The sequence below is a fragment of the Mesoplodon mirus genome (genome assembly GCF_964341445.2).
Source record: "Mesoplodon mirus genome assembly, chromosome: 14".
NCBI classification, from domain to species: domain Eukaryota; kingdom Metazoa; phylum Chordata; class Mammalia; order Artiodactyla; family Ziphiidae; genus Mesoplodon; species Mesoplodon mirus.
In genome coordinates this window covers 85197092-85222164 of record NC_138990.1, presented here as the reverse complement: position 1 = coordinate 85222164, position 25073 = coordinate 85197092, and the positions used below count along the sequence as shown (strand labels likewise).

At 56.4% G+C, this 25073-nt stretch overlaps 1 protein-coding gene across 23 annotated transcripts in view; it reads right to left on the bottom strand.

The window, feature by feature from the left end:
* The window catches only part of DYSF (dysferlin), a 230073-nt gene that overhangs the window by 89280 nt on the left and 115720 nt on the right, over positions 1–25073 (bottom strand). For all 23 annotated transcript variants that reach the window (XM_082642728.1, XM_082642730.1, XM_082642736.1 and 20 more), the window contains 6 exons: positions 24471–24585; positions 24077–24182; positions 23679–23821; positions 21780–21953; positions 6233–6326; positions 5659–5736 (listed from right to left, as the gene is read on the bottom strand). In XM_082642728.1, the coding sequence (XP_082498854.1) occupies positions 5659–5736; positions 6233–6326; positions 21780–21953; positions 23679–23821; positions 24077–24182; positions 24471–24585 (710 nt within the window). The remainder of the gene's footprint in view (positions 1–5658; positions 5737–6232; positions 6327–21779; positions 21954–23678; positions 23822–24076; positions 24183–24470; positions 24586–25073) is intronic.

Genomic DNA, 25073 nt, shown 5'->3' with positions numbered 1-25073 from the left:
GGCGGCCATGCACGCTGTATTGGTGTTGGCAGCGCCCCCCACGCTGGCCCCCGAGCAGGCGACTCCTTCCAGCAGCCCCATCAGCGCAGGCAATGAGCTCAGCACTGGGGGGAAGGGAGGGGGTGGCTTTCAAACAAAAATCACCCAGACCCACACGCTCGCCCCGCCTGCCCGGGGCGGGGGGAAAACACACAACAAAGGCATTGTAAGGAGCAGGCCTGGAGGCCTGGGGCCTCAGACACTGGGCTACTGTGTGCTGGGGCCTGGCCTCTCCCCACACAAGGCCCAGCCCCTCAAAAAAAGAGAAACAAGGGGGGTGGGGTGTTGCTGAAGCAAGGTGGTCAGATGAACGGACGCACAGGCACACACAGACACAAGCCTCTTCCAGGAAAGCCAGGAGGATGGAGAGGCAGATCCCAAGGAGAGGTGGAGGGGAGGGGAGGGGAGAGGCCAGCTCTTCCCAGAGCCACTCCGGTAGGGGAGGGCCAGCATCAGCCCTGTGGCCTCACCTGCCAAGCCACACGGAGCACCCCCGGCGCTGAAGCTGGATCGGAGCTCTGTGAGGACCACAGGCTGCCCTGGGAGCTCCAGCCAAGAACACACAAGGCTTCTACTGGACTCCATCACCACAGGAGGCCCCAGGCAGGTGACTGCTGGACCTGCAGCCCTGTGCCTGATCTCTGCTGTTCAGACCTTCCCGGAGCTCCAAGGAGGACCCTTCTGCAGTCACAATACACTAAGCTTCCCTCATGGGCCCTCCCTCCAACTGCTCAGACCACAGGGCAGGTGCCATCATACCCCTTTGTCAGAAGAGGAAGCTTTGCCCCAGAAAGACAAGTCACTGGCCCCTACTCACAGGTGCCTGGGACCAGACTCCCTGACTGCTAGTCAGGGCTCCTTCTACCTGCCACGAACGCGGGAGAAGGGCCCTTAAGACAGGGTGGAGTAGACCGCCAGTAATCAAGGCAATGCAGAGAAAAACTGCAATACAGCAGTATTTTTCCTATAAAATTAAGAAAATTTGTTTAGATTTATAAAACCCAGTGTTGGCAACTATTTGACGAAATAGGTACTCTCCTATACGGCTGGAAGAAATTCAGCAACCCTTTAGAAAAGCAATCAGTCAGTATGCCCTGAAAAACATAAAACTGTTTACACCCTGTTTCCCCTATTTCTGGGAATCATCCAAATTAACCAAAAAGCTATATGAACAAAGATGTTCACTCCAGCATTATCCGCAATCCGTCATTCATCCAACATACAGTTATTGACTGACCCGCATATGGTAGGTAAGCCCAGGGCTCTGAATATGAAGGTGTCCGAGACACAGGCCGGGCTCTTAAGATCATGACTGCTGCTCGGAAGTGGTAACTAAACATCAGTTACAATACAAAGTGATGTGCAGCTTCACAGCGGAGTGTTCAAGGCGCTAGGGGTCGGGGTACGCCCTGGAGTCTGGTGGCGTCAAGTCAGTACCCCCAAAGGCGGTCTCCTACCCCAAGTCTCAAGAATAAGGAGGTAACCAAGGTGGACCGAAGAGAAGGGGGCGGCCAGGCACCCAGCACAGCACCGGCAAAAGCACCAAGGAGCACCCAGGGAACAGCAAGTGTGTCCGAGGGGAGGGAGGGAGCACCCCGGGCCCCAGGGAGGAGGACGCCGGCAGGCAGATCACAAACGGTCCTGGATCCGTGCTGAGTGAGTTGGGCTGAATCCTGTCCATCAGTGTTCCCCAAAATGTGCTCTTCGCAAGGCGAGTTCTCGGGGGAATGAAGGAACGCTGAAACACGTTCAACAGGCTCCTTTCCTGCAGCCACCCCAGCCTTCAATGCCACCATGATTTGTAAATTGCTAAGTGTGCAGTGTTTCCCAGTGTCTCTCGCTCAGGAACCCTTTTTAAGTGGAGCATTTCACAAGCCTCCAGCACACCTTGGAAAACAGCTTCTTAAGCTCATCGGGAGAATTCCCCCAGCCAGAGCCAACCTTAACAGAAAGCTGTGCTTCAGAAGAGGGGATGGGCTCTGACTGGAGTCCAGACAGAGGAAGCCCACAAGCAAGGGCTCCCCAGCCCCACCCGAGCCAGAGTCTGGATCTGGGGAAGACAAAAGCACTGGTCCCCACAGAGGTGACTTCAGCTGTGGGGCAACCGTGGTTCACCAGACCTCACTGTGGCCTGGCCTGGCAGCAACGCCCCTCAGGACCACCCAACTAGCACACAGCTTTGACCTCCCTGGAACCATGAGGCCGGCAAAGAGGGCACAGGACCTTCTGCTTTCTTGGCAGACACTCTACCCCCATAAATGAAGAACTTGGCACCTGGTCTACTAGCTTTCTCTCATCTTCTTTGTTAACCAAGTAGGGCCCCTGAGCCCACTGACCCATGAGACTCTCAAGGAGGAGTTTCTGGGTGCCTCAAGCTAAGGGCCATGCCCTGGAGTGTGAGCTGCCCAAGGGTCCTCCCTCCTGGCGGCAGCTCTGTAAGCAGAGCTTATGGCTCCCTCAAACCACACCGGTGGTCGCCGGCTGGGGGTCGAGGCAAAGCAGAATTCCCTGGAGTATAACAGGGCAAAGAAGACAGCGCACTCCCCGATCCCCTTTGAGAAATATCAGTCTACAGGGAAGAGCAACTCAGCTCTGACCGCTGTTCAGAGCCACAATGCTGCCCAGTAGGTACAGCATTGAGGACAAGTGATTTCTAAGTCCTCTGGAGTCCTATCTTTTCTGTTCAAAGTAGATCCAGTTTGTACTCCAGATGCTCACCCAGCAGTGGCAACCGTATCCCAATGTAAGAGAAGTCATTTGAATTAAGCATCATTTCACATTTTTTATACCTAATCACTATGCTGGCCACACACACTCATAAGCACACAAGCACAGGCCACACGCACCCTTCCAGTGGTCCAGAGAATTGATGCCGGCCCTCCACTCAAATGCCACCCAAGGCAAAATCCTCAGGCAGCCTGGATGGCAGTGTCTCCACAAGCCTCCCTCCCCGACCGAGTTCAGTGTTATTCAACAAGTGTTTCCTGGACAATTCCTCTGTGTCCCCACACCTTCAGCCAAGGAGAAGAAATATACGGAGCGCTGGCCTTGTGGCAGCCCCGAGGCCCACCACACAAGGGACTAGCAGAGGGCACAGCACAGGGTCATGGGAGCCCTGCTGGGGAAAAGCCCAGGGCAGCAAGGCCAGAGGGCTTCCCAAGGAGAGCCCTCTCGGCTGCAGATGCCAGCAAGCAGGTTGGAAGATGACACCAGCGACAGACTCTGTGCCGGACCCTCCCCAGACCCCAGACATTCCTGATTCACACAGGAGTTTCCTCTGAGAAATGCCAGCCAGTGGCCACGCACAGCCTCCAGCCACCCCAGGGTCAGTTCCAGGGGAGAAACTGCTTTGGTTTAGGGTTTGGGAGTGAAAATAAACACTCTGGGTTTTATAGGTTCACCCGTGTTGGCTGCTGTTTTCCTTTCCAGCAGCCGCTCAATCAGGCCTTTCATTCAGAAGCCAGCGGCCTCTGAGGAAGCCCTGGGCAGTGCCCTCAAAGCTCAAGGGATGTTTATTTGGGGGAGGGGGTGGAGCTAGGATGGAAAGTGTGACGTCTCCTGCGGCCCCGGTACCAGGCTGACCCTGCCTGCCGTCCCCAGAGGTGCGGGTCCCCGGGAGGAGCTCCCTCCCTGCAGGGTCCACCCCCAGCCCGGCCAGTGGAGGACAAGGGGCCCTCGACCTGCACCCCACTTACCCACCCCACACACACAAACCTGCCGCCTGCACCCCGACCTCTCACACTCTCCCCCGAAGGAAGAGGAAGCAAGACTGTGAATTAGGTCACTTCTCTTCTCCTTGGGGTAGGTGCTGATTGTCAGAAAGCATCCTGGCCAAGGTTCCCAGGAAGTTGCAGCTGCAGAGGTCTCCCCCACACTCCCACAACCACCGCACCCCTGCCACCTGCCAATCCCCATGTGCTTGTTGCTCCATCCACCCTGAGCCTGGCTGCGTGGGGCTAGAGAAAAGGTCACTGAGAGGAGAGGAACACGAGGAAGCACAGCTGCTGGGGAGGAACCAGAGTGGTCCCCAGGTCGGGGCGGAGCAGGGTCCAGAAAGGAGGACGGGTGCCTGGCCGTGAGCTGAATGCCACTCTGTGAACAAGAGGTCACCCTCATGGAAGAACTCAGATCTACTCAAGTAAGTAGCAAGTACTTGGAGTGGGGTACATCACTTGTCAGCTATTTTAACTCAAGCAATTTAGTTTCTTCATCTGTAAAATGGGGATGTTAAATGCCTGCTGCATAGGAGAGTTGTAAGGGGTACATGAAAAAACGTCAGCAAAGCGCCTAGGCTGATAGTGAGCACTTAGTAAGTGCTAGTTCTTTAGATATCTTAGTAAGTGTTAGTTCTTTAGAACCTGCTGCAGGTTCAAGGGTAAGTCAAGGTCCCTTCCTGGAGGAGCTCAGAGTCATGGTGGGAAGAATATGACAGAGGTAGATGGCAATTGATCTATGCAGTGGGTAAGGACTCTGAGAGAGGTGCTGGTGAGGTCCTGGCCAGGTGCTGAGGAAGCAACAAACAGCTCAGCTTGGGGAAGAGTCAGAGGGCATCTGGGCTGGGTCTTGAAGGATGAGTAGGAGTTCACTGGATTAAAAATAGGGAAGGGAAGGCATTCTAGGCACTGATCACAAAGGCCAGAAATGTGGAAGAACTAGACAAACGTTGACAAAAGTTGGTGCAGCCAGAGCTAGCAGATAGAGGGGAATTAGGGAAAGATGAAACTGGTGAGGTCCAAAGGGGTCAGATCACGAAGGAGTTGTCTGCCAGGCTAAAGAGTTGGGGATTTACCTGTTAGTGTCTATGTCTGAAATCAGGGGAGTGACATGACCAGCTGTGTCTGGGGTTGTGTGGAAGGTCACAGGGAGGCCAGGAGATGACTGGAGCATTCAGATAAAAGGGGCAAGGCCAGTGTGAGACAGCAGCCACGATGCGGAATAGGAGGGAACAATCTCCGAGACAGATTCAGGAGCCAGAATCAACAGAACTGGGCACCTGACGGCTACCAACCTGTTGGGTAGTAGAAGCGCTTTGATATGATACAAAGACCAAGGTGGGAAGTAAAGCGGGGCCTGGATCTGGGGGAGGGGTCCCAAGGAGTTCAGCTTGGACAAGATGAACTGAGGTGCCTCTGAGGCTTCCGGGGGAGACATCAAAAATGTGGCTGGACATAAAGGAACTAAAGACCTGGAAGCTTCCCCAACAGGAGTGGCTACTGGGCTGCCTGGGGGACCCCAGTGCCCAGAGAAGAGAACACACACAGAACTCTCAGAAGCATCAGGCTTAGAGGGCGGTAGCTCAGTAGAAGCAGGTAGGGCAGCGGGAAGCTGCAGGAGACCAGGAGAGAGGGGTGTCCCAGGGGCCAAGGCCAGAGGGGCTTTCAGGAGGAGGGGATGGTCAGTAAAACCAAAACCTGCAGAGGGGTCAAGCAGGCCACCTGACAACCAGGAGGACACAGCGACCTGACCGCAGCCCTAACCTCCACAAACCCAACACACACAGCGCCCCCCGACCCCCCATAGGAGAAGCCTGGGCCATGTTCCCTGTGGTCTGAAGGCCAGATGACTCTGTTCCCAGCTCTCAGTCCCTGGTCCCTGGCTCTCCTCCCTTCTCCCACCTACCAGAAAAGGAGTCTTTGTCCATCGCAGGCAGATCCCGGGCCTGGTACATGTAGCAGCGTAGATGGTAGCGGTTCCCATCTGCACCGACGAAGAAACAGATGCCAAGTGAGGGGCTGGGGGTGACCAAGATCTGGGGCTAGAGGGGAGGACAGAGGGTGTCCCTAGAAGGGGCAGTGGACAGGGGGGCTGGATGGTAGAAATGACACGTGTACGCTCTGCTGGAGTTAGCTGCTCTCAAGACAAGGAGAGCAGACCACAGCCCAAAGGTGGACCCCCAAGTGATGTGTCCTTGGGCCTGGTGACAGCTGGGGAGGTGGCCGAGGAGGGGGAAGGAGTGGGGGGGTCACAGATGATGGGGGCAGTGAGAATGCACAGCGCCTTGAATGCTGGATTTCAGGCTTTAGAGTTCACACACACACACACAAACCAAGAGACACTGGCCCACTAACAAAACACCCAGACTCAGTCCTCCTCAGCCCCCGCGTATACACCTGACCGTGTAACCCACACAAACAGGAACGTCAGGCTACACTCATCCGTGTCACCCCGGTAGACACCTCCAAATGTCACTTACAGTCAAAGATGCAGGAAATCGTGGGTGTGTTCACGCCAAAGCTCAAGGTGGAGACAGACTTGGAATCTTCACTCCTGTCGTCCACCACACCGCCCTGGAGATGGAGAGCTGGTCACCACAGACTCTGACCCCAGAGCCTGGGGGTGGCAGGGAGACTGGTTTGGATCAGGTCCCCAGGGTCCTTTAGACAAGGCTCCTCGCCTGCCCAAAGCTCTGATTTCACTCCGAGGCAGCGCCTCCCCAGACCCCAGTGTTAAGTCCACAGGGAAATTCTCCCTCTCTAGTGGAGACCAGACAAGCCAGAATGGGATTTTGAGTTGTTCCAGACTAAGAGGTTAGAGTTTGATAGAAGGATGGACTCGAAGGGGCTCTCTGAGAGGGAATCCAGTGGGGATCTGCCCAGTGATGAGTTAAGGGGAGCCCGAGGCTGGAGGGCCCTGTCTAGCATCTCTGTCCACCCAAGACATGTCTGGACACGGTGCTGGTGCCAGGGACACACAGGCACTTAGCTGGGTGCCCAGTTCTGGGGAGAAGCTGCACTGCATCCTCCACTGTCTCTCATCAGCTCCCACTGTGCTGACGGTCAGAGGAGGCCTCAGCCTGAGGACAGGGAACAGGAGCAGAGGCAGGGTGGGTCTACACTTGGCCTCAGAAGCTGTGTGTAAACCCTGCCCTTGTTAGCGCTGGGCTCTAACCACTGGGCCATAAACCAGCCTCCTTGGACCAGATGCCCACCTCCTTGGTGCACCGCTTCCCTCCCCCACCACCTCTGCCACACCGCAGCCCCTCATCAGGGATGAGCCCCAGCGGGGACCAAGGTCCCCACAAAAATTGAAAATGTATCAGTCACACAGCAGCCCATCCTTCCAGACCTGGCTTTCTGTGATATGAGCTCCACCAGCCTCCCACGGCTGAAGCCCATCAGAGGGACTGCCCGCTTCCTCTGCAAGCCCTCCCCCCATTCCCACACTGTCACCTGCCCCAGTCCCTCACCAGTCCCTCTTCCCAACACACAAGCATGCAAACCCTTGAAAGAAAACCCCGGCCTCCCCTCCCGTGGCATTTTCACCCCGCCCAGGCCCACCCAGAACAGCCACTTCCCAAGGCCACCCTGCCCTCCACCTGGCGGCAGCCATTCCCCAGGAGTCTCGACCTCTCCCCAGGCCCTGCAGCTACATCGTCGCCCCACCCCCCTAGATGTACGGCCACCTAGGTGCTCCTCCTCCCCAAACCGTGCCCACCCTCAGGGCCTAGCCCCAGACCTCCAGTCCAAGAAGCCTCCCTGGGTGCCCGTCCACTGGCTTCTTATCCACCTGCACCCAGGACTAGAATCAGCTGTATTACCCACACTCAGCACTCAGCTCCCGGCCTGAAGCCCTCCATGGCTCTCGCCACCTGAAGGGTCCTGGTCAGACCCCCAGTGACCTGCTCCACCTTCCCCCTCCAACACCAGGGCTTACTTCCCCCAAATCCAATGGGGCAGGCCACGCTCCCCAAAGCTGGCCCAGACACACACCTGCTCCCAATGCAAGCTCCTACCGTTTCCTGCCAAGAGTGCTGGCCTCCCCAGCTCAGCTCATCTTAGGACACCCAGGGAAGGCCTGCCCTGGTCACTCGGGGTCAACAAGGAAATGCAACCTAAAGGTAGGCAGTCATCCTCTGCTGCATCCCACAAAAGGGCCCATAAAACATAGACGGGGAAAAGACATGTTCATCTGCTCTCCCAGGGGACCCACCGAGGTCTGGCTACAACTGGGGGGGCTCTGGCTCCTAGCACAGGAAACCCCCCTTTCTGACAGGAAGATACGGTGACACCCTCCCCCCACCTTTCCTTTGGCCACAATTTCAACACAAGCTCTAGAATCAGATTCCTTGGGCTCCAGTTCTGGCCCTACCATTTACTAGCTGTGTGACTTTGGGCAGGTTGCTTAACCTCTCTGCACAAGTCTCTCTATACATTTGGGATAATTCTCCAGGATCTATCTCAGAGAGTTGCTGGGATTGTTAGGAAGATAAATCACATGTTGTGTTAGCACACCACCTGGGGAGGTCATAAACCATGAAGTTACTAATTGTGCTCAGGGGTGGTATTCATATACCCCATGTTTGTTCAAAATTATTCCAGGAGCTGGAGAAGTGGACATTTCAGTGCAAAGTCACAGTCCTAGGCAGAAATCAAAATCAGTCAATCAAGCAATCAACCTCTCTCCACACACACACACGTACACACAAGCACGTGCACGCACACACACGCACACACACATACACACACACAGGAGAGCAGGACAACAGGGAGGGATGCCATACTACAGACAGGTGAGAACCCAAAGGCCACAGCATCTGCAATCTTCCCTCCCGGCAGGCATGGGTCCCGGGTATCCTGGGTTCCCGCCAGGAGAGGCGCTGGGCCCAGCCTCACAGCTCTGGCCCGGCCACCACCCACACCAAGCCCAGCAGCTAGTAGCTCTGGCCGCAGGGTCTACGAGGCCACACGTAGGGCCGGAGCTGGGGGCCCAGCAGGCCACCCCAGGCCTGAGGTACAGGGACGCCAAGGAAAGCAGGTCAGGATGCTGGAACCAAGGTTCAGCCAGCCCCCAGGTGCCACGAGGCTTAGCGCAGGCAGCTCGGTGCGCCTTGGTCGGGGGGAGGGCAGGCTCGGTAGCCCCTCCACCTCACCCTGGCCACACATATGTCCCACATCAGCAAGCAGGGCGCTGAGGTGAGTGCGGGGAGGGAAGCCGCCCCCGGCTCCCATGGGCCCCGTGATTCCTCTCTCCCACCAGGCGCCTGCAGGGACCTCCACGCGTGCGGGCTGCCTCCAGGGCACATCCCCACTCAGCGCACACCTCCTCCAGGTGGCCCCCCCAGCCGTGTCCTGTCAGCAGCGGTCCCACCCAATGGCCTCCGTCCGGGGCTTTGGCAGCGCTTTCTGGGTCTCTGTCCAAAGGTAGGGCCGCCTGCCTGTGATGAAAAAAGGTGTCCCCCTCCCTGGGATTTCCACAAGGCCGGGGCCAGGTACCTCAGGCCCGGCTCAGTCCTGGCCCACAGCAGGCCCTGGCACGGAGAATGACACCCTTCAGAGGCAGAACCAGCGCTCCCTCGGAACGGCGCTGAGGGGCTGCCGAGGCTCTTCCAGCTGCCCTGTCTCCAGAGGAGGGGTCCTCCACAGCCGCTCCCCCTGGTCCACAGGGCCTCTGTCCGCCCCCACCCCCATCTGCCACCCTTGCGTGGCCCTGCCTCCACCTCTCCTTCCCTCCCTGCTCAAGGAGACAGACAGGGGTTGCTGGGAAGAAGCTGGGAGAACCAGGACGACACACACCCCAGTAAGTTCAGTCCCGCCAGAGGAGCCTCAGCCCTGCAGTCAGCCAAGTTCCCAGGCTGGGCAGAATTCCACCCCCACAGCAGGCCAGCGCCTTTACATCCTCTGGCCCACTGACCCTCCCAGGGGGGACTTGGGCTCTCCACGCATCCCCTTCAGACCTTAGGGGCAGAGCGGAGGCCGGCCCCTCTCCCAGCCCAGCGGCAGCCCCTGCGTTGAGTCTCCAGAAGTCAGGATGCTCACCCCCAAACACCACAGCCTGCTGCTTCCACACTCAAACCAGCTGAACCCCCAGGGTCCCCTTTCTCGCCCTCAGGCCTCCTGCACGTAGTTCTCTCTGCCCTGCTTTTTCCCTGGCTTTTTCCTCAGACATCCAGTCTCACCTTCAGGGTCACCCTGCAAGGATGAGTTAGGTACACCTCCCGTGTGCTCCCACAGAGCCCCCGATTTCCCCCCCTTACTGCATATAGCACCCTCCATTGTAAATACCTGTTCACTGTCTGCCCCTCCCACAGACAGCTTTGTGAGGTTCCCCCCATGCACCCAGCATCCAGCAGAACCCCTCACACACAGTGGGTGCCCCATTAATAATTAGAGAATGAGTGAATGAATGGATGAGCACACACCTTTCTCAGGAGAGTTGATGACAAAGGCCAGCCCATCGCCAGGTCAGGGGATCAGCCTGTGCGTTAACACAGATAATCCAATGCCATGCTTTTTCCACTCTGAAGCATATTTTTGGCTTTCACACGTGGACATACATGGCTCACGTTTGGGAATTTTTCTCAAAGCGAACGATGAAGTCTCATGAAAAGCTGATTTGGGAGCTTCTGGGAAGCATCTCCCTCCCGTCAGCCTGTCCCTCTGACATGCCACTTGTGTTTATTGAGCATGTACTTTGTGCCAGGCCTTTCCCATATTCGAGTTGGAAAATAGGTATTGCTGCTTGTGGAGACATAAGATGTTACCTCCCCAGAGAGGCCTTCCCTGACCAAAGGTCAAAAATCATGTTCACATCCACATGGTCACATACCCCACCCCAGACAACCCAACCCCACATAATAGCCCTGTCTACTCTCTTATTCAGCTTTACTGTTTCTCAGAGCACATATTACCCCACACATTTGCTATATTAACCTTTTTGTTCATTGTCTCTCTGGCTCCATGAGGGCACTGCTGTGTCCCCAGAACCCACTACGATGCCTGGCACACAGAAGCCCTCGGCAAATATTTACTGATCAAGGAAAAAAATCCAAGTTGAGCCCCAGTCTCTGTAGGTCCCTCTCCTGTCACATAATCACCTATTTTCTGGAGGGAACTGTTTGGGGCTAAAGGAACTTTCTGGACCGAGCCTTACTTGAGGGAAGCATCCCCTGAGAAAGCGATGATGTTGGCAGAGGGGAGAAGAGAGGGTCAGTGGAGGTGCAGCAGAGATGCTGCCCTTAGCATCTATCCTCACAGCAGAATCCTGCTGACACCTTACCACCTTACAACAGGGACTGTTACTGCCTTTGTCCTCCAGATGGGCAAACTATGGCACACAGAGGCCAAGCCACTTAACGATTGCATGGAAGAAGAGCGGCCTGCAACTCCCTGACATTGCACAGCACGTGCATAGAGTAGACGATCAGGGCGACTCATTCATCTTACAGAGCCTGAAGCTCCGACATAGAGAACATCAGGCTGCCAGTCCCCGGGGGATCGGGCTCCATGTCAGGCGCCAGGAAGGGGGGCGGGGGGCAGGTGCCTGGAGCTCACAGTGTGGGTTGGAGGAGGGTAGCTGGGGGTGCCTCAAGGAAGCCTGAAACTCAGATTCCTCACTGTAAAGTGGCCATCGTGGTAACACTCACCTCGATGGGCTACTGAGGAAAATGCAGGGGTTTTCAGCCTTGGCACTATTGACATTTGGGGCTACATAACTCTTTGCTGTGGGAGCTGTCCTGTGCATTGCTGGATATTTAGCAGCATCCCTGGCCTCTACCCATTAGATGTCCATAGCTGCCCCCCTCCCTCTGTTGTGACCACCAAAAATATCTCCAGACATTGTCAAATGTCCCTTGGGGGATGGGGTGGGGGATAGAAATTGTCCCCAGCTGAGAACCACAGGTGGAAATTAAATGAAACGTACCCACAGCCCCTGACAGGTCCCTGGCACATAATCAGCATTCAGTGGTGCCAGTTTAACTCTTTCATCTCACCAGTTTCATGCTGAACAATACCTTCCCCCGCCTTAATCCCTGCCTTCTGGCTTTAAGTTTGGAATTCATCACCATCCCTCTGCCACAGGACCTTTGCACTGGCTGTCCTCGCCACCTGGAATGCCCGCCAGACAAGCTACGTTGAGCTCTTCCCTCAACTCAGTCACCACTGAGGCTTGGACACTTCCTTGACTGCCCTGCCTTTATCAGCAGCCCCTACCCAGCCTCTCCTAGCATCTCTCCTGCATCCATCTTTCCATGTGTATAGGTAAGGCATGCACGTTCCTTTATCCCCTGCACCTGATCCCAGTGTCTGGCACTTAGTAGGCATTCAATGAAGATTTATCGCACGAAATGAATCACCAGCATCCCCGCCCTAAGCCATGTGCACAGCACTCAGGGCCCCAGGGAAAGGGACAGGAAAGTGTGCATCAGACAGCAACCTCCCACCCTCACGGGGCTCAGGGTCAGATGCCACCAGAGAAAGGGAGAGTGACGTGGGCTCACTTCCACCCCAGGATGGGGCCATTTGTGGGGTGGAATGGAACAGGGTGGGCCCTTGGAAGGTCCCACTCAGGAAGGTTTCCCGGAGGAGGGGAAAGAAGAGGGGTGCTAGAACAGGGGCAGCAGTGACATGCTGGAGGCCTGCCCCGCCCCCCCAGAGCTTAGGGAAGGCTTGGCTAGAGGGGCGAGGCCGGGGCAGGGCGAGGCCGGGAGCAGGGGGGCTGGCTGCCTCCTGCTCTCGCTTGGAGCCCTGAGCAGAATCAGGCTGCAGGGGTAGCTAACGGCCTGGTTTCCACCCACCCACCCTTCACCCCCACTCCGCACTCGCACTCTTCCCCAGCCCCAGGCCAGGCTCGGGGCATTGAGTTTCCCACAGTCACATTCCTACCTCCATAGCTCATGCCGATGTGACTCCCAGGCTGGGGCTGGCAGCCACGCAGTCTGTGGCCACGCACTGGGTCTTGTGGCTAGCTGTGGGAGGGACCCTGCTGCTCGCCCAAGGGGACTGGGGGGCTTCCAACCCACTGTTGCCCCGCTGGCAGCCACGGCTCCCTGGAGGTGCCCGAGCTCAGGAGGGTGAGGAACTCTCCTTCTCAGATGCCAGGGCTCCCCAGGGGTCCCCTGAGCCAGTGGCCAAGCCCACCTTTTCTGCTGAGGGCTGACATCCCGGGACCCTGGCCGCCACACAGGGAGGAGGTGGGCAGGTTCTGGGAAAACAAGGAGTCTGTGAAGGGGACTCCTCGACCCACCTAAAGTGGATCCAAGACCGAGCAGCAGACCCCTGGCGTTTCTGAGATTATTTCTGCACACAGGCTGTCACACACATGCCTCCTGCCTCTGGCACTCCCACACGGGGCCCAGAGGTCTGGTTCAGGATCTATAAAGCGGAGGCACGGAGGAGACGAGAGCAGAGGTGGATGCAGCAGAAAGACACAGGCTGAGCAGCGGGGCTCCCCAGGGCTGAGTAAGAGGCGGACAGAAACACAGAAGCCACACTCACGGCGGTCAGGGAAAAAAATGGAGCCTCGGAGGTAGCTCCAGGGGCCACCAGGGCACGCCCTGCCCCAGCGGAGTCAAGCATATGGGTTTCAGGGGCCGGCCACCCTCCTCACCCTACAGGAAGGACTCAATTCCTATGTCTGATGGATCCAAAGAGCACAGGTGACAGAGCTGACAGGAAGGGTGCCACTATGGGGAGCCCCAATCTCTTTCCTTATGTAAACAAGATCAGAGGACCCCCGAGAGCAGCAGGTGCCGGAGCTGGCTCTCAGGGCTCATGAGAGATCATTAAATTTCCAGCCATTTGCCAGCCATTTGTTAAACACAGTCATCTGTAAAACTTAAATCATATAAATTTGTAACTTCGGAAATTATTTCTAAAACAAAGGTGATGATACATATTCAAACGCATCACTTCCAAATTCTTCCACTACCTTTTACCGTTATCTTGCTCCCAAGGTGATTTACATCTAGAGTACCTGTGAGGTGGAAGTACTATATAAACACTGTATAATGGTGTGCCACTGCCCATCTCCTCCTATCATCCCCACATTCTGTGATCTCACACTGAGACCTTGCAACTGGCCATGGCAGGGACATTTATACCATGTCAGCAAATGCTACAAGTAGAGTTGGACTTGGTCTCTGGATTTTTTTCCGGAGAGCCAGTTGTTAAACGTCGACCAGCACAGGCAGGCCTCGGGTGACCTGCCAGGATCTCTTCTTCACCATCGGCTCTGCTGGGACACCCAAATAACAAATGACAATGTAGAGAAGAGTGCTATAAACCTGTGCAACCCAGCCATTATCCATAAGATTTTTCACAATATTCAACCAAGGAAACTCCACTAAAATAATTATTACTTGCTTTCTCTGTGCCTCAGTTTGTTTCTCTGTAAAATGGGAGCACTAATAAAATCCACCTCAGGATTATTGGGAGGCCTAAATGAGATAATACATGAACAGGGCAGAGGGCACTGCCTGACACACAGCATATGCTCTAGAACAGTTGACAAACTGTATCCATAAAGGGCCTGAGAGTAAATACTTTCACCTTTGCCAGCCATATAGGCTCTGTTGCAACTACTCAGCTGCAGTAGCAGCAGACAGCAGCCATAGACGATGTGCCCATGGATGAGCATGGCTGTGCTGATACAGCCCCGTTTACACAAAAAGGCAGAGGGCCAGACTTGGCCAGTGGGCCATCGTTTGCCATCCCCTGCTCTGTAAGGGGAGGTGGTTATTTTTGCTGTGTTGTTATCACCTCCATCTGATAAGTGAGAAAACTGGGACCCAGAGATTCATGTTTTCCTTCAGGATGCATGGGAAATTCGCTGGTAGAGCCCAGGATCTCCCAGGACCCCCGCAGGGCTCTTCCCAGCTCCTGCTTCCCCATCAGAACTCAGCACCTGAGCAGGGATCTGAGGCAGGACAGGACTGAGTGCCAAGTCAGGGCCCTGGGGAGCCCACACCCATGTCACTGCCCTGACTGCTCTGGCCTCAGCTTCCAGGGAAACCCCACACAGGCCCACAGGCCAGGCCAGAGGAGAACCCTGTAAAAAGAGAAACCTTGGGAACACACAGCCCTCCCTTCCTAATCAGGGCTGATTGCAACCTTAAGTGGAGTAGCAGGCGAGTGTGCAACCCCATTTAATTTACAGCTGGAGCCAGGGCTTGAGAGCAGCTGCGAAACTCCTTGCAAAGCTACCGGCCAGCCCCTGGGGATCCTGGGAGTGGAATTAGGAAACCTGGAGAATCCACAATGCCACGTGTGGGCTGGCACGAGTGTCTGTGTTTGCATGTGCCTGTGTGTCCCTCTAGGCTTTCCAGGTCTCTGAAGACTGCAGAGGACGCTCAAGCAGGTTTTAGGCCGTGCCAGGGTGCCACCATAATCAGGACAACTGTATGTCCTCGTTTGCCTAGCTTATGCCTATTTTCCAGCATGATTTTTAATAGTGTCCAGACCAGACAATAAATTATAAGGTCACCCTAGCCACTGTGGACACAGACCCTCATGCATGTATAATGGCACACAGGGTGTGACACACCCGTCACATCCACCCAGCAGTAACACACACAGTCCATGCTTGCCTGTGTGCTGGCATTTTGTCTCAGGTACACAGACACACAAGTTTCAGTGGACGCACGCAGGCTTCAGCATCCCAATCTTGAGTGAGATAGACCCAGAGTCCACATATTTAGAGGATTTACTCAAATGGTCCTTCTGTGTAATCCTCCGGTGGCCCTCAACCTGCCCCGTAGCACAATGCCAGGTGTGGAACAGGTGTTTGATTAGGACATTCAAGAGACACAGAGCCGCCTTCCAATGGCCCACAGACCCAGCCAGGGGTCTTGATGACTTAATAAGGCAAACCCCTTTCACCTCCCAGGTGCTGCCCTTGCTCAAAGTAGCCACACTAGGAAGCATGCCTAGGTGCCCCTGTACACAGCAGGATTTCATCCAGGTCCAGAGACGGCCCCTCCCCTCCCCACCCACATGTGACCTCCTTTTCAGCCAGTTCAAATCCCAAATTCCTCCTCTCTGGCACCAGCTTCTCCCTGACCCCCTTCCTAGCACTTCCGACTCCCAGCTACCCTTCCCTGCCCCCTGACTGGGGCTGGGGATGCCTGCCTCTGTGGGTCCTTGGCACTTCAGGTCAGGACTCAGGCCCCTGCCAACCAATTGGAGGCTTCCTGGCTGGGGGCAGTGGTGCCAACTCCTCTCTAGCTGCCCAGCTCCTCCAGGGAGGCCAAGCTGCCTGGCTACAAGACGAGGAGGGGGATGCATCCAGCTGAGGGCTCCAGCCAACCACCCATGGGTCCTCTATGGGGGAAGGACTTTATGCCCTCATAGCAAGTGGGGAGATGAATCTGGGGAGAGAGAGCAGAAGAGCCTGCTCTCCTGGCCTTGGTTCTAGAACTGACACAGGCCGTGACGCTGGGCAAACTCCTTCTCAGGCCTCCGTTTCTTCTGGGGCTACCTTAGGGGCTCAGATTTGTTCTAGAGCAGCATTGTCCAAGAGAACTTTCTGTAGTGATGGAACTGTTCTGTACTATCCAATATGGTAGCCACTAGCCAGACGTGGCTGTTGAGCTCTTCGAATGTGGCCAGTGTGACTGGGGAACTGAATTTTCTTATATTAATCACTTTAAATGTAAATTTAAATAGCCACACCTGGCTAGTGGTTTTCATATTAGACAGTGCAGTTCTGGAACCTCAGTCTCCCCAACTGTAAAATGGGTATAATCATAGAATCCAGCCTTCTGGGGTCCCTGTGAGGATGAAATGAGACAATGCATGTACAGCTCTCAGCCTGGTCTTCGGCACGAGGTAAAATAGAGTTTTGTAATTCTTATCCTCTTTGGGATCCTAGATTTTCTTGAGAATTGGAGAAAACCATGGACTTTACATCAGAATTTACCCACCACAGACACACACATGCACACTGCACACACACATATATCACGCATGTGCACACGCCATATACATCCATACACACATCACACACGTGCTTACACATCAGACACACACGCACACAGATCACACATGCACACCCACAACTCTGCATCCAATTTCAAGCAGCACCAAAGCCAGGTGGAGAGTGCTTTCGAACACGAAAGTTCCTTCCAGCTCTAAAAATCTCCAAGACTAGGAGCACATGCGGCCGAGTCTCTATCTCCTCTTCTCCCTGCCCAGGCTCAGGCATCTCAGAAAACCCTTCCAGACACTCCGGGCCAAGTGCAAAGACAGGGCTCTGGAAAAATCCTCGCGCATGGAGGGCAGGCCCAGGGCAAGGGCCACAGGATGGATTCTGTGAGCTCATCCCCGGCAGCCGTCACCAGCGTTCTCAGAGAGTCTGGTGGCGTCAGGAGGGGGTGACTGGGTGGACGCCGGCGGTGGCGGTGGCGGCGGCAGCGAGGGGTGTGGGGCAGGAGAGGGAGGCTGGATGGAACACGCTATAATAGCAGCTTTGTGCTCCACTTCCCAGCTCCCTGGGAACGCCAGGAAGATTATGAAACCCGGTGTCTTTGGGAATGCCAGGATATTAGCTGGAAAAAGAATAATACGAAAATAAAATAATGCTCGGGATGGAGACAGCAGACCATTAGCAGACAGAGCCAGGGCCTCCCGCTCCGCAGAGGGAGCCAGGCTTGGCCCCGGCAGAAGGTTTCAGGGAAAGGCTGCCCGTGCTAATGAGCAGACTGGGCCTGCCTTCCAGAGAGACGTCTTCAGGAGGGGAGCTGGCAAGTGAGGCCCAGCTTGCTGGTGGACGCATGGGCCAGGGGACGGGCAGTAGGAGGCAAGGGGGCGCCACAGGCCTGGCCCTTGCGCCCAGACGCCCAGAACCGTCAGATTGCCAGGAAGCCCACCTGGCCACCACCCACAGTCCTGGACTCCTCCAAGCGCTGCCTCCCCAGGTCCTCCTCCAAGAAGCCACCGTCATTAGGCGCTGTCACTCTGGAATGACCCTTGTCTGCCCTCCAGCACTTCGGAGATGCAGCTTCTGTTGGGTCTATTTGCTTTCACATGTGAATACCCTCTTCCCAATCAGGCAGGGGTTTCCCATGAGCCAGGCCTCCACTATCAGGTGGAGGATCATTGGAAGAAAACATCATTTTCTCCCCATAAGGAGCAGGGAGAACATGTCACCTGTCCCTGCCTCGCTCTCTAGGGCCCTGGGGACACACCTCCAGTCAGGAATAGACACCCCGCCTCCCTCAGAGAGGCACCCGGTAGTGGCTGATGTGACTGCCTCCCTCATCTTCGGGATGCCCTGTGCACCCGACATCCTTGTTACTCGAAGATGGTCTTTGGACCAGCAGCATGGGCATCACCAGAGGCTGTTAGAAATGGAGACTCTCGGGCCCCACCCAGACAGCAGATCAAGAGCATGCGTTTTAACAAGATCCCCAGATGGGTCTTTTGTTCATTAAAACTGAGAAGCACCTCTGTACATGGGTTATGTCCTTAATCCTTACGAGGACCCATACACGTAGTGACATTCATAAGTAACAGAGCCACTAAAGGGACAAGTGACCTATCCAAGCTGAAGCAGAGGAAGCAGAAATCAAACCAAACCAGTGCCATTCAGAAGCCTCACCCACCCCACCACACTCCCACCAAGTGAATCGGCAGGCATCAGTGACCAGTGGGCAAAGGCCAGTACCCAGAACAATAGATTGGTCCTGGCACCCAGAAAACCCGACCATCTGCCCCAGTGATGCAGGGTGGACTCTAGCCCCAGTGCCTTGCTGGAGCATCAGCACATCCGAGGATGAAGGACAGCAGACTTAGGGATGCGTGTGTGTGTGTGTGTGTGTGTGAGCACGTGTGCTGATGGGGGCTCATTTGCTCAAATAGAGTGGTCCAGACAGTTTCAGTCCAATGGCCCTGTGGTCCTGTCCAAGTGCTGGTCACACCTAAAGACTGTCCAACTCCAGGTTTGTGGATCCAGCCATTCTAACCACTGTCTGCCTCTGGCTCCCTATGTCAGCAAAGCTCCCCCAGGACTCTGGGCTTCACTACTTTGGTTTCTTCCACATTTCACAGGCGAGTCCCATCTGCATCACGATCATTCACCTTCCCACTTGACATTTGATTTCAATGCTCCCTCATGACATTTTTCTCCCACATAAAGAATAAACGGTCTGGTTTCTGTGTTCTGGGAAATGGCCTTCTTCATTCTCCTGGTCACCGAGCCGTGAAAGCTTGGCAGTGGGTCCTCCAGCCTTGCTCGTCTTCTTCCCCTAGATCCTCACCAGCCCCAGAGCCATCCACGCTTCCATCCACGGGCCTCTGGGCACCTCCGGCCTTGCGCCCTCTCTCCTCTCAGCCCCCTCGCCTCACAGCTGATGCTCAGCTCCCACGCCCCCAGCCTCCCTGCCCCAGGCCGCCTGGCCGGCAGCCTCCAGATCCATCTTCCTCATGCAGCACTTCACCATTGTGCGTCACACTTACCAGGGCCAACCGTGAACTCATCGCAGCCCCAGGCCCACCCCGCCCGTGGCCTGGCGATGGCAGCGGCCCTACCGTCCACCCAGCGGAGCCTCTGATGCCCACTGGACCCTTCCCGCCCCAAGCCCTGCTACTCCACCTCCCTCCACTTCGGTCCCTTGGCCCCCACCCCAGATGGTCACATCTTCCCAGATCTCTAACCAAGCCTCCTGATGGTCTCCTGATGGGAGGCTCTCCGGCCCCAGCCATCCTCCACGGCTACTTGATTAATGGCCCTAAAACCCAGCTCTGACCAGAGCACTCCTCCTCCGCTCAACAACCCACACTTGCTCCTACTGCTCATTCAAGAGAAGAGTCCTGGGCTTCCCTGGTGGCGCAGTGGTTGAGAGTCCACCTGCCGATGCAGGGGACACGGGTTCGTACCCCGGTCCGGGAAGATGCCACATGCCGTGGAGCGGCTGGGCCCACGAGCCATGGCAGCTGGGCCTGCGCGTCCGGAGCCTGTGCTCCGCAATGGGAGAGGCCACAACAGTGAGAGGCCCGCGTACCGCAACAGTGAGAGGCCCGCGTACCGCAAAAAAAAAAAAAAAGAGAAGAGTCCTGTGGTCGTCATGTATAGCTCTGTGTCCACCACCGTTTGGGGTTTTTTCCTTTTCAAATGCTCTTCTCCCCAGCCTGTGGGGCTGTCAACCACAAAAAGGGGCGTGACCCAGGACGGTCATTCAGAACATTCCGTTCCTCGCCCTCAGGCTCAGGGGCTGGTGTGGGCACAGGGCCAAGCAGAGCCAGTCAATCACACACGAGACAGTACTGGCACTACTGAGAAAGTGCACTCTCCGCTCTGGGGTCTCCAGCTGTGAGGAAACAGAGGATGCCCGCTGGGCTGTGCTAGCTGTAAAGGTGGCGTCAGCCTCTGTCGCAAGCACCATCTTTGCCAATGACATGGAGAGAGCCAGTGTGAGAACGGGGCCAAGACAGAGGAGCGAGTCGGGGACACTGTGTGAGCCCCTAGTTCCTGCCAGGCCTAATGCCTGATTCACCTCGGTGAATCAGATTCCCAGCAATCTGAGCCTTTAAGCTCTTTTTCCCTCTTCAGCCCACTTTGGTTGTGTTTCCGGCGGATGAAAATGAGTCTTGGCCCCTTAGAGGGCAAGCACCCTCAGGCCTGGCCCCGCCTCTGAGGCCTGCTGAGGTCTTTATTCCCCACTCCTCAGCTGGAACCACACAACCTCCCCCAGGCACTGCCCTGTGCCCAAGCGAGGCCCCTTCTGACAGGACGAGGAGACTCCCGGCTGCAGCTGCTCCAGCCTGGGTGGCAGTTTCAACCTCCACCTGAGCCCCAGCTCAGGGCCCCAGAGAGCCCAGACCTCTGCCATCTCCTTCCAGCCTCCTCACCACTTGGCCCCCAAGATCCAGGAGGGGCTCCCTCCAGAGCCTCTGACATCCTCTCAGGAGGACTCATGTCCAACCAAGGACATTCAGGGTCAGTAGACCTCTCAGGCTACTCCCTTGGACCAGGCCAAAGCCTCCCAGACCCAACCCCAGTGATGGAACCTCCAGGCCCTGCCCACTACCCCCTCGGGGCCACTGCCAGCCTCAACTCCCTCCTCTGTAGCCATCCCATCGGGTCAGGGGCCTGCCCCACTGTACTCCTTGGCTGAGGGCTAAGACCCACTGCTCCCCACCCAGACGAAATGCTCATATGGACGCGCACGCAGGCACACACACACACACACACACACATACACACAGCTGGCTCACATGGACACACTCAGATTCCATCAGCCAGTGAAGCTGGTGGGACCTGCTCCCCTGTGTCACAGCCCAAAGCCCCCTCAGGGGACAGGCAGTCCTACCTGGATTTCAGAGAAGGTGTCTCCTCCTGGGCATCTCACTCCCAATGCTTGGATGGAGCCCCCAAACCAACAGAGTGGGGGACAGGCTATCTCCTGGCCCTGAATGTCCCCACTCACACTGTCCAGGAAGGGTCTGCTCATCTCTTTTGCAGAACACATCATCCTGACCCTGGATAGCTTTGACCTGGCCCCCATTCCACTGGCTCCGGGAAGTACTCTCTGAGGCAGGACAGCCAGACTGGGGTTTGGTCTCTGAGGCACATCTCTCCCCAAAATTCCCGAGGATGCCCACAAGATAGCCTCCTCTCAGGAGGACTCATGTCCAACCAAGGACATTCAGGGTCAGTAGAGCTCTCAGGCTACTCCCTTGGACGAGGCCAAAGCCTCCCAGACCCAACCCCAGGCCAGCCAGCCTCTTCAAGAAGAGCCAGGTCCCTTGGCCCCCATCACAGGTCAGACCATCAAAAGCCCGGGGCCCTCTCCCCCGGTCCCTTCTCGATCACCAAAAAAGCAGTGGGTCTTCTGGTGCCAAGAAATGAGCTATTTTATTTTAGGAGGACACCCAGACTGGTGTCCACTTTCCCCACACGCAACCTCAGAGGACTGAAGCCAAAGTCCTGTCCCGGGGTCCCCTGCACCTCTCCTGCGTCAGCCCTGAACTGCCCTGGCAGACCACGCTGCACCCTACCAATCCAAGATGACCACTGCCACATACCAGGGCCCCCTCGAGGGCAAACACAGCTGCAGGCCCCGTCTTCTCCAGTGGCTCCATGCGGCGGCGCCAGCGGCGGCGGCGAAAGGCATCTGTCTTGCGGTACTCCAGGTGGAACTTCCAGCCAAAGAGCGAGGCGTACTCCCAGCCCTCACCCTCCGCCTCTGCCTGCCTGTGCTGCATGGGAGAACAGGGCAGACACAGAGGCCACTTGGCAGGTTGGCGGGGAGTCCTGGGTTGGGCTCCAGCTGTGCCCTCCCTGCCCTCCACGATTCTCCCCGACACACCCCACACCATCACCCTCCAGGTGGGAAAACCTGGGAGGGCCGCCCAGAGGAGGGGGCTCTGAGCAGCTTCTGCAGTGACAAGAGTCCCGGGTCAGGAAATCAGGAGGAGAAGAGGCTCCCTAGGCTGTGGGGAGGTCCAAGGTGCCAAGAAAGGAAGGTAGGCTGAGCAGTGATGAAAACACTGGGCTTTCGGGTTTGTTTGTTTATTTGGATTCTGGGTGGATTTCACGAATCCAAGGTTTTCTTGTCATTTCCTTTCTCTTCTTCATATCCCAACTTATAAAAGTGGAAATGGGTCTGCAATTCAGAGGCAAAATGAAGAGCCCATTTCCCAGCCCCAGGCTGTTTCTCCATGAGGCTAGGCCTACGTCAGTGTGGACAGACCCCCGCACTTCTTCTCAAGGGGTCCTTTCCCAGCCTGGGGGAGCCCCGGAAGCCCCTTCCCATCCACCTCGTGACCTGAGATGATCCTCAGGTCAGGCCCAGGCCATGAGCTCGGTGACAGTGCCAGTCCCGGAGGCCAGTTGCCTCCCTCTCCTGGAACGATGCTGGTGGTGAGGGAGCAGGCAAGGCACACCGCCTGGCAAGGCTTTGCCTCTGTCCCCTGGGTGCCCTCACAGGGAGAGTGGAGGCTGTCTGGTTCATGCCACCAGGAACAGCCTGCTGCCCAAAAGCCTTGCCTCTCCTGGGACCCAGTGACCTTTCTCTCTAGATTCACTGTGACCAAAGAGAGAGGAAGGGACTCGGGTCATGCCAAAGGCTATTCCCAGACTGGGGAAGGCCTAGTTCTCGAGCCAAAATTCCAATGTGCGCTTGGCAAGGAAGGACGCAGGCCAAGAGGGCTCCAGGCAGGCAGGCCCTGAGGCTGTGCACGACACGGGCATCTGTGTGACCCCAGGAGCAGGTACAGGCACTTGTGTGCCCATACAAGCTCACTCTGCACCTGTCTGTGTCCCAACAGTATCTGGGCACGGCCGTGGGCATGTGTGCTCACACTGTGTACACCCCCTCTGGTAAATGCTGACCAAGCCCACCCAAGCCCCTTGACCAGCATCCCCCTTCTCCAGGGAACTGGACGTGCTGGAGGGAACAGGCTCCCTCCAGCACGCCCCCAGCAACCCCCAGCCAATGACTGACGGCTGAGACCATACAAAGCCCAGCCCCCTTGCCTGGTGAGGAGGACTCTGTGGTGCTCCAGGCTGAGCCCCTTCCCGAACCACAGCTCAAGCCAAGGCTGACTCTGCCGGAGACCACATCCTTGCTCCTGGCGCTTCTCAGAGTACTGCCTCAATAAACTACACGCAGCCGAGTCCCTGTCTCAGACTCTGCCCCTCGGACACCTAGCCATAGACACACTCTAGGTATGCCTTTGCACCTTCCAGGTCTGTGCGTGAATTCCAGGTGCATCCCCTTGCTTGGTCATGGGCATTTGGGTGTTTTCTGTCCGTGAGCACCTGTGTGAGTGCTGGGTGCGATCTGCGAGCAACTCGAGTGAGCCCGTGTGTCTTGTACATGTCCCCTGCACAGAGGTGTGCTCCTGTGCCCAGCTGGCCTCCCCTCCCCAGGGCCTCACCCCTACCCACCTCCCCACCCTCCCCCCACCGACTGGGCTCACCCTCTTCAGCGCCTCCATCTGGCTGAGGTCCCTCCTGCGCAGGCGGACCCAGCGCCGCCGACGGTGTGTGTAGTACATCTTCTCAGCAGGGACCCAGTGCCTCGGCTTCCGGTCCGGGGGGATGGTGATGCTGTACTCCCAGCCTGGAGGAGAGGTGCCCAACACTCACTGCCTGGCCATTCCCCATCTCTCCAATTGGGGTACGTTCACAGACTTTCAAGTGGCCACTGACTCCCAATTTGTAGTTTATAGTGAGGACTCACCCAGGAAGTCCCCCAGATGAAGTAGCCCAGTGAAGGCCAGAACCCCAGGCCCAAGGGGCCTGCACTCAACTGCGCCCCCCTCCGGCATGCCTCGCAAGCCTGCCGGGTGCTCACTGGGCTCCACGTGCTGCCCACCTTGTTCATCAACAGCCCGATTGAGGTCCGTGGACCACTCTTCATCTTCCCACTTCCAGCCCAGTGGGCACTCGATGTCATCCTTGGGAAGCACCTTCTCCCCGTTCTGGGGTAACACAGACCAGGCAAGCATGAGAAGAGACCGACGTGATCAGGGAAGATGAGAAGACGCAACCTGACAACATATATTCTAAAGCCCCAGGTGTGACTCAGGCTCAGTGTCCTACCCTTGCCAGACCTCACACACTGTCCCTCTGGAAACCAGGGCATGGATGCTGGGGACGTGGGAGCAGGGGAGAACATTCCTCTTCTTTCAGTCACAGGCCCCCCTTGGGCCCAAATGTCCAGGCCTCCAGGAAAGCAGAGCCCACCTGCCCCCAGAGCACCCCCTTACCACGTCCGTGTAGTTGTCACTCATGTAGATCCACTGGCCTCCGGGGAGCCGGGTCTGGTTCTCAAACACCTCCTCCACGAAGCTCAGGTGGCCCGCATCGGTGTCATGAAGCAGTCTGTGGGCGGGGGTGGGTCAGAGCCTCTGCCGAAGAGACCCCCGGCCATCCACAACCCCCAGCAGAGCACCCCAGAGCCTGGGCCAACCTTCCTGTGTCAGCCTCACCCCAACCAACAACAAGAGAGATGAGGGGAGAGAGAGGAGGGGCAGCGAGTCAAGGGGAGACCCAGGGAGACACTTGCAGACAGAAGAGAAAGTCACCACCAAGATAAAGAAAGAGAAAGGGAAGCCACTGAAGACGTCGAAAACCCAGTGGGTAGTTGGAGCTCAATAGATAGTCGTAGAAATGTAAAATGTTATCGAGCTATATACTTAAGATTTGAGTACGTGACTACAATATATGTTACTCTTCAATTTTTAAAAAGTAAAAAGAAAAACCAAACAAACAGTTGTTGAATATCAACCAAACTGGAAAAGAGAGAGAGGAGAAGGAGGTGGAGATGGCGATGCAGATGGAGAAGGACTAACGAGGCTGTTCTGAGGGGC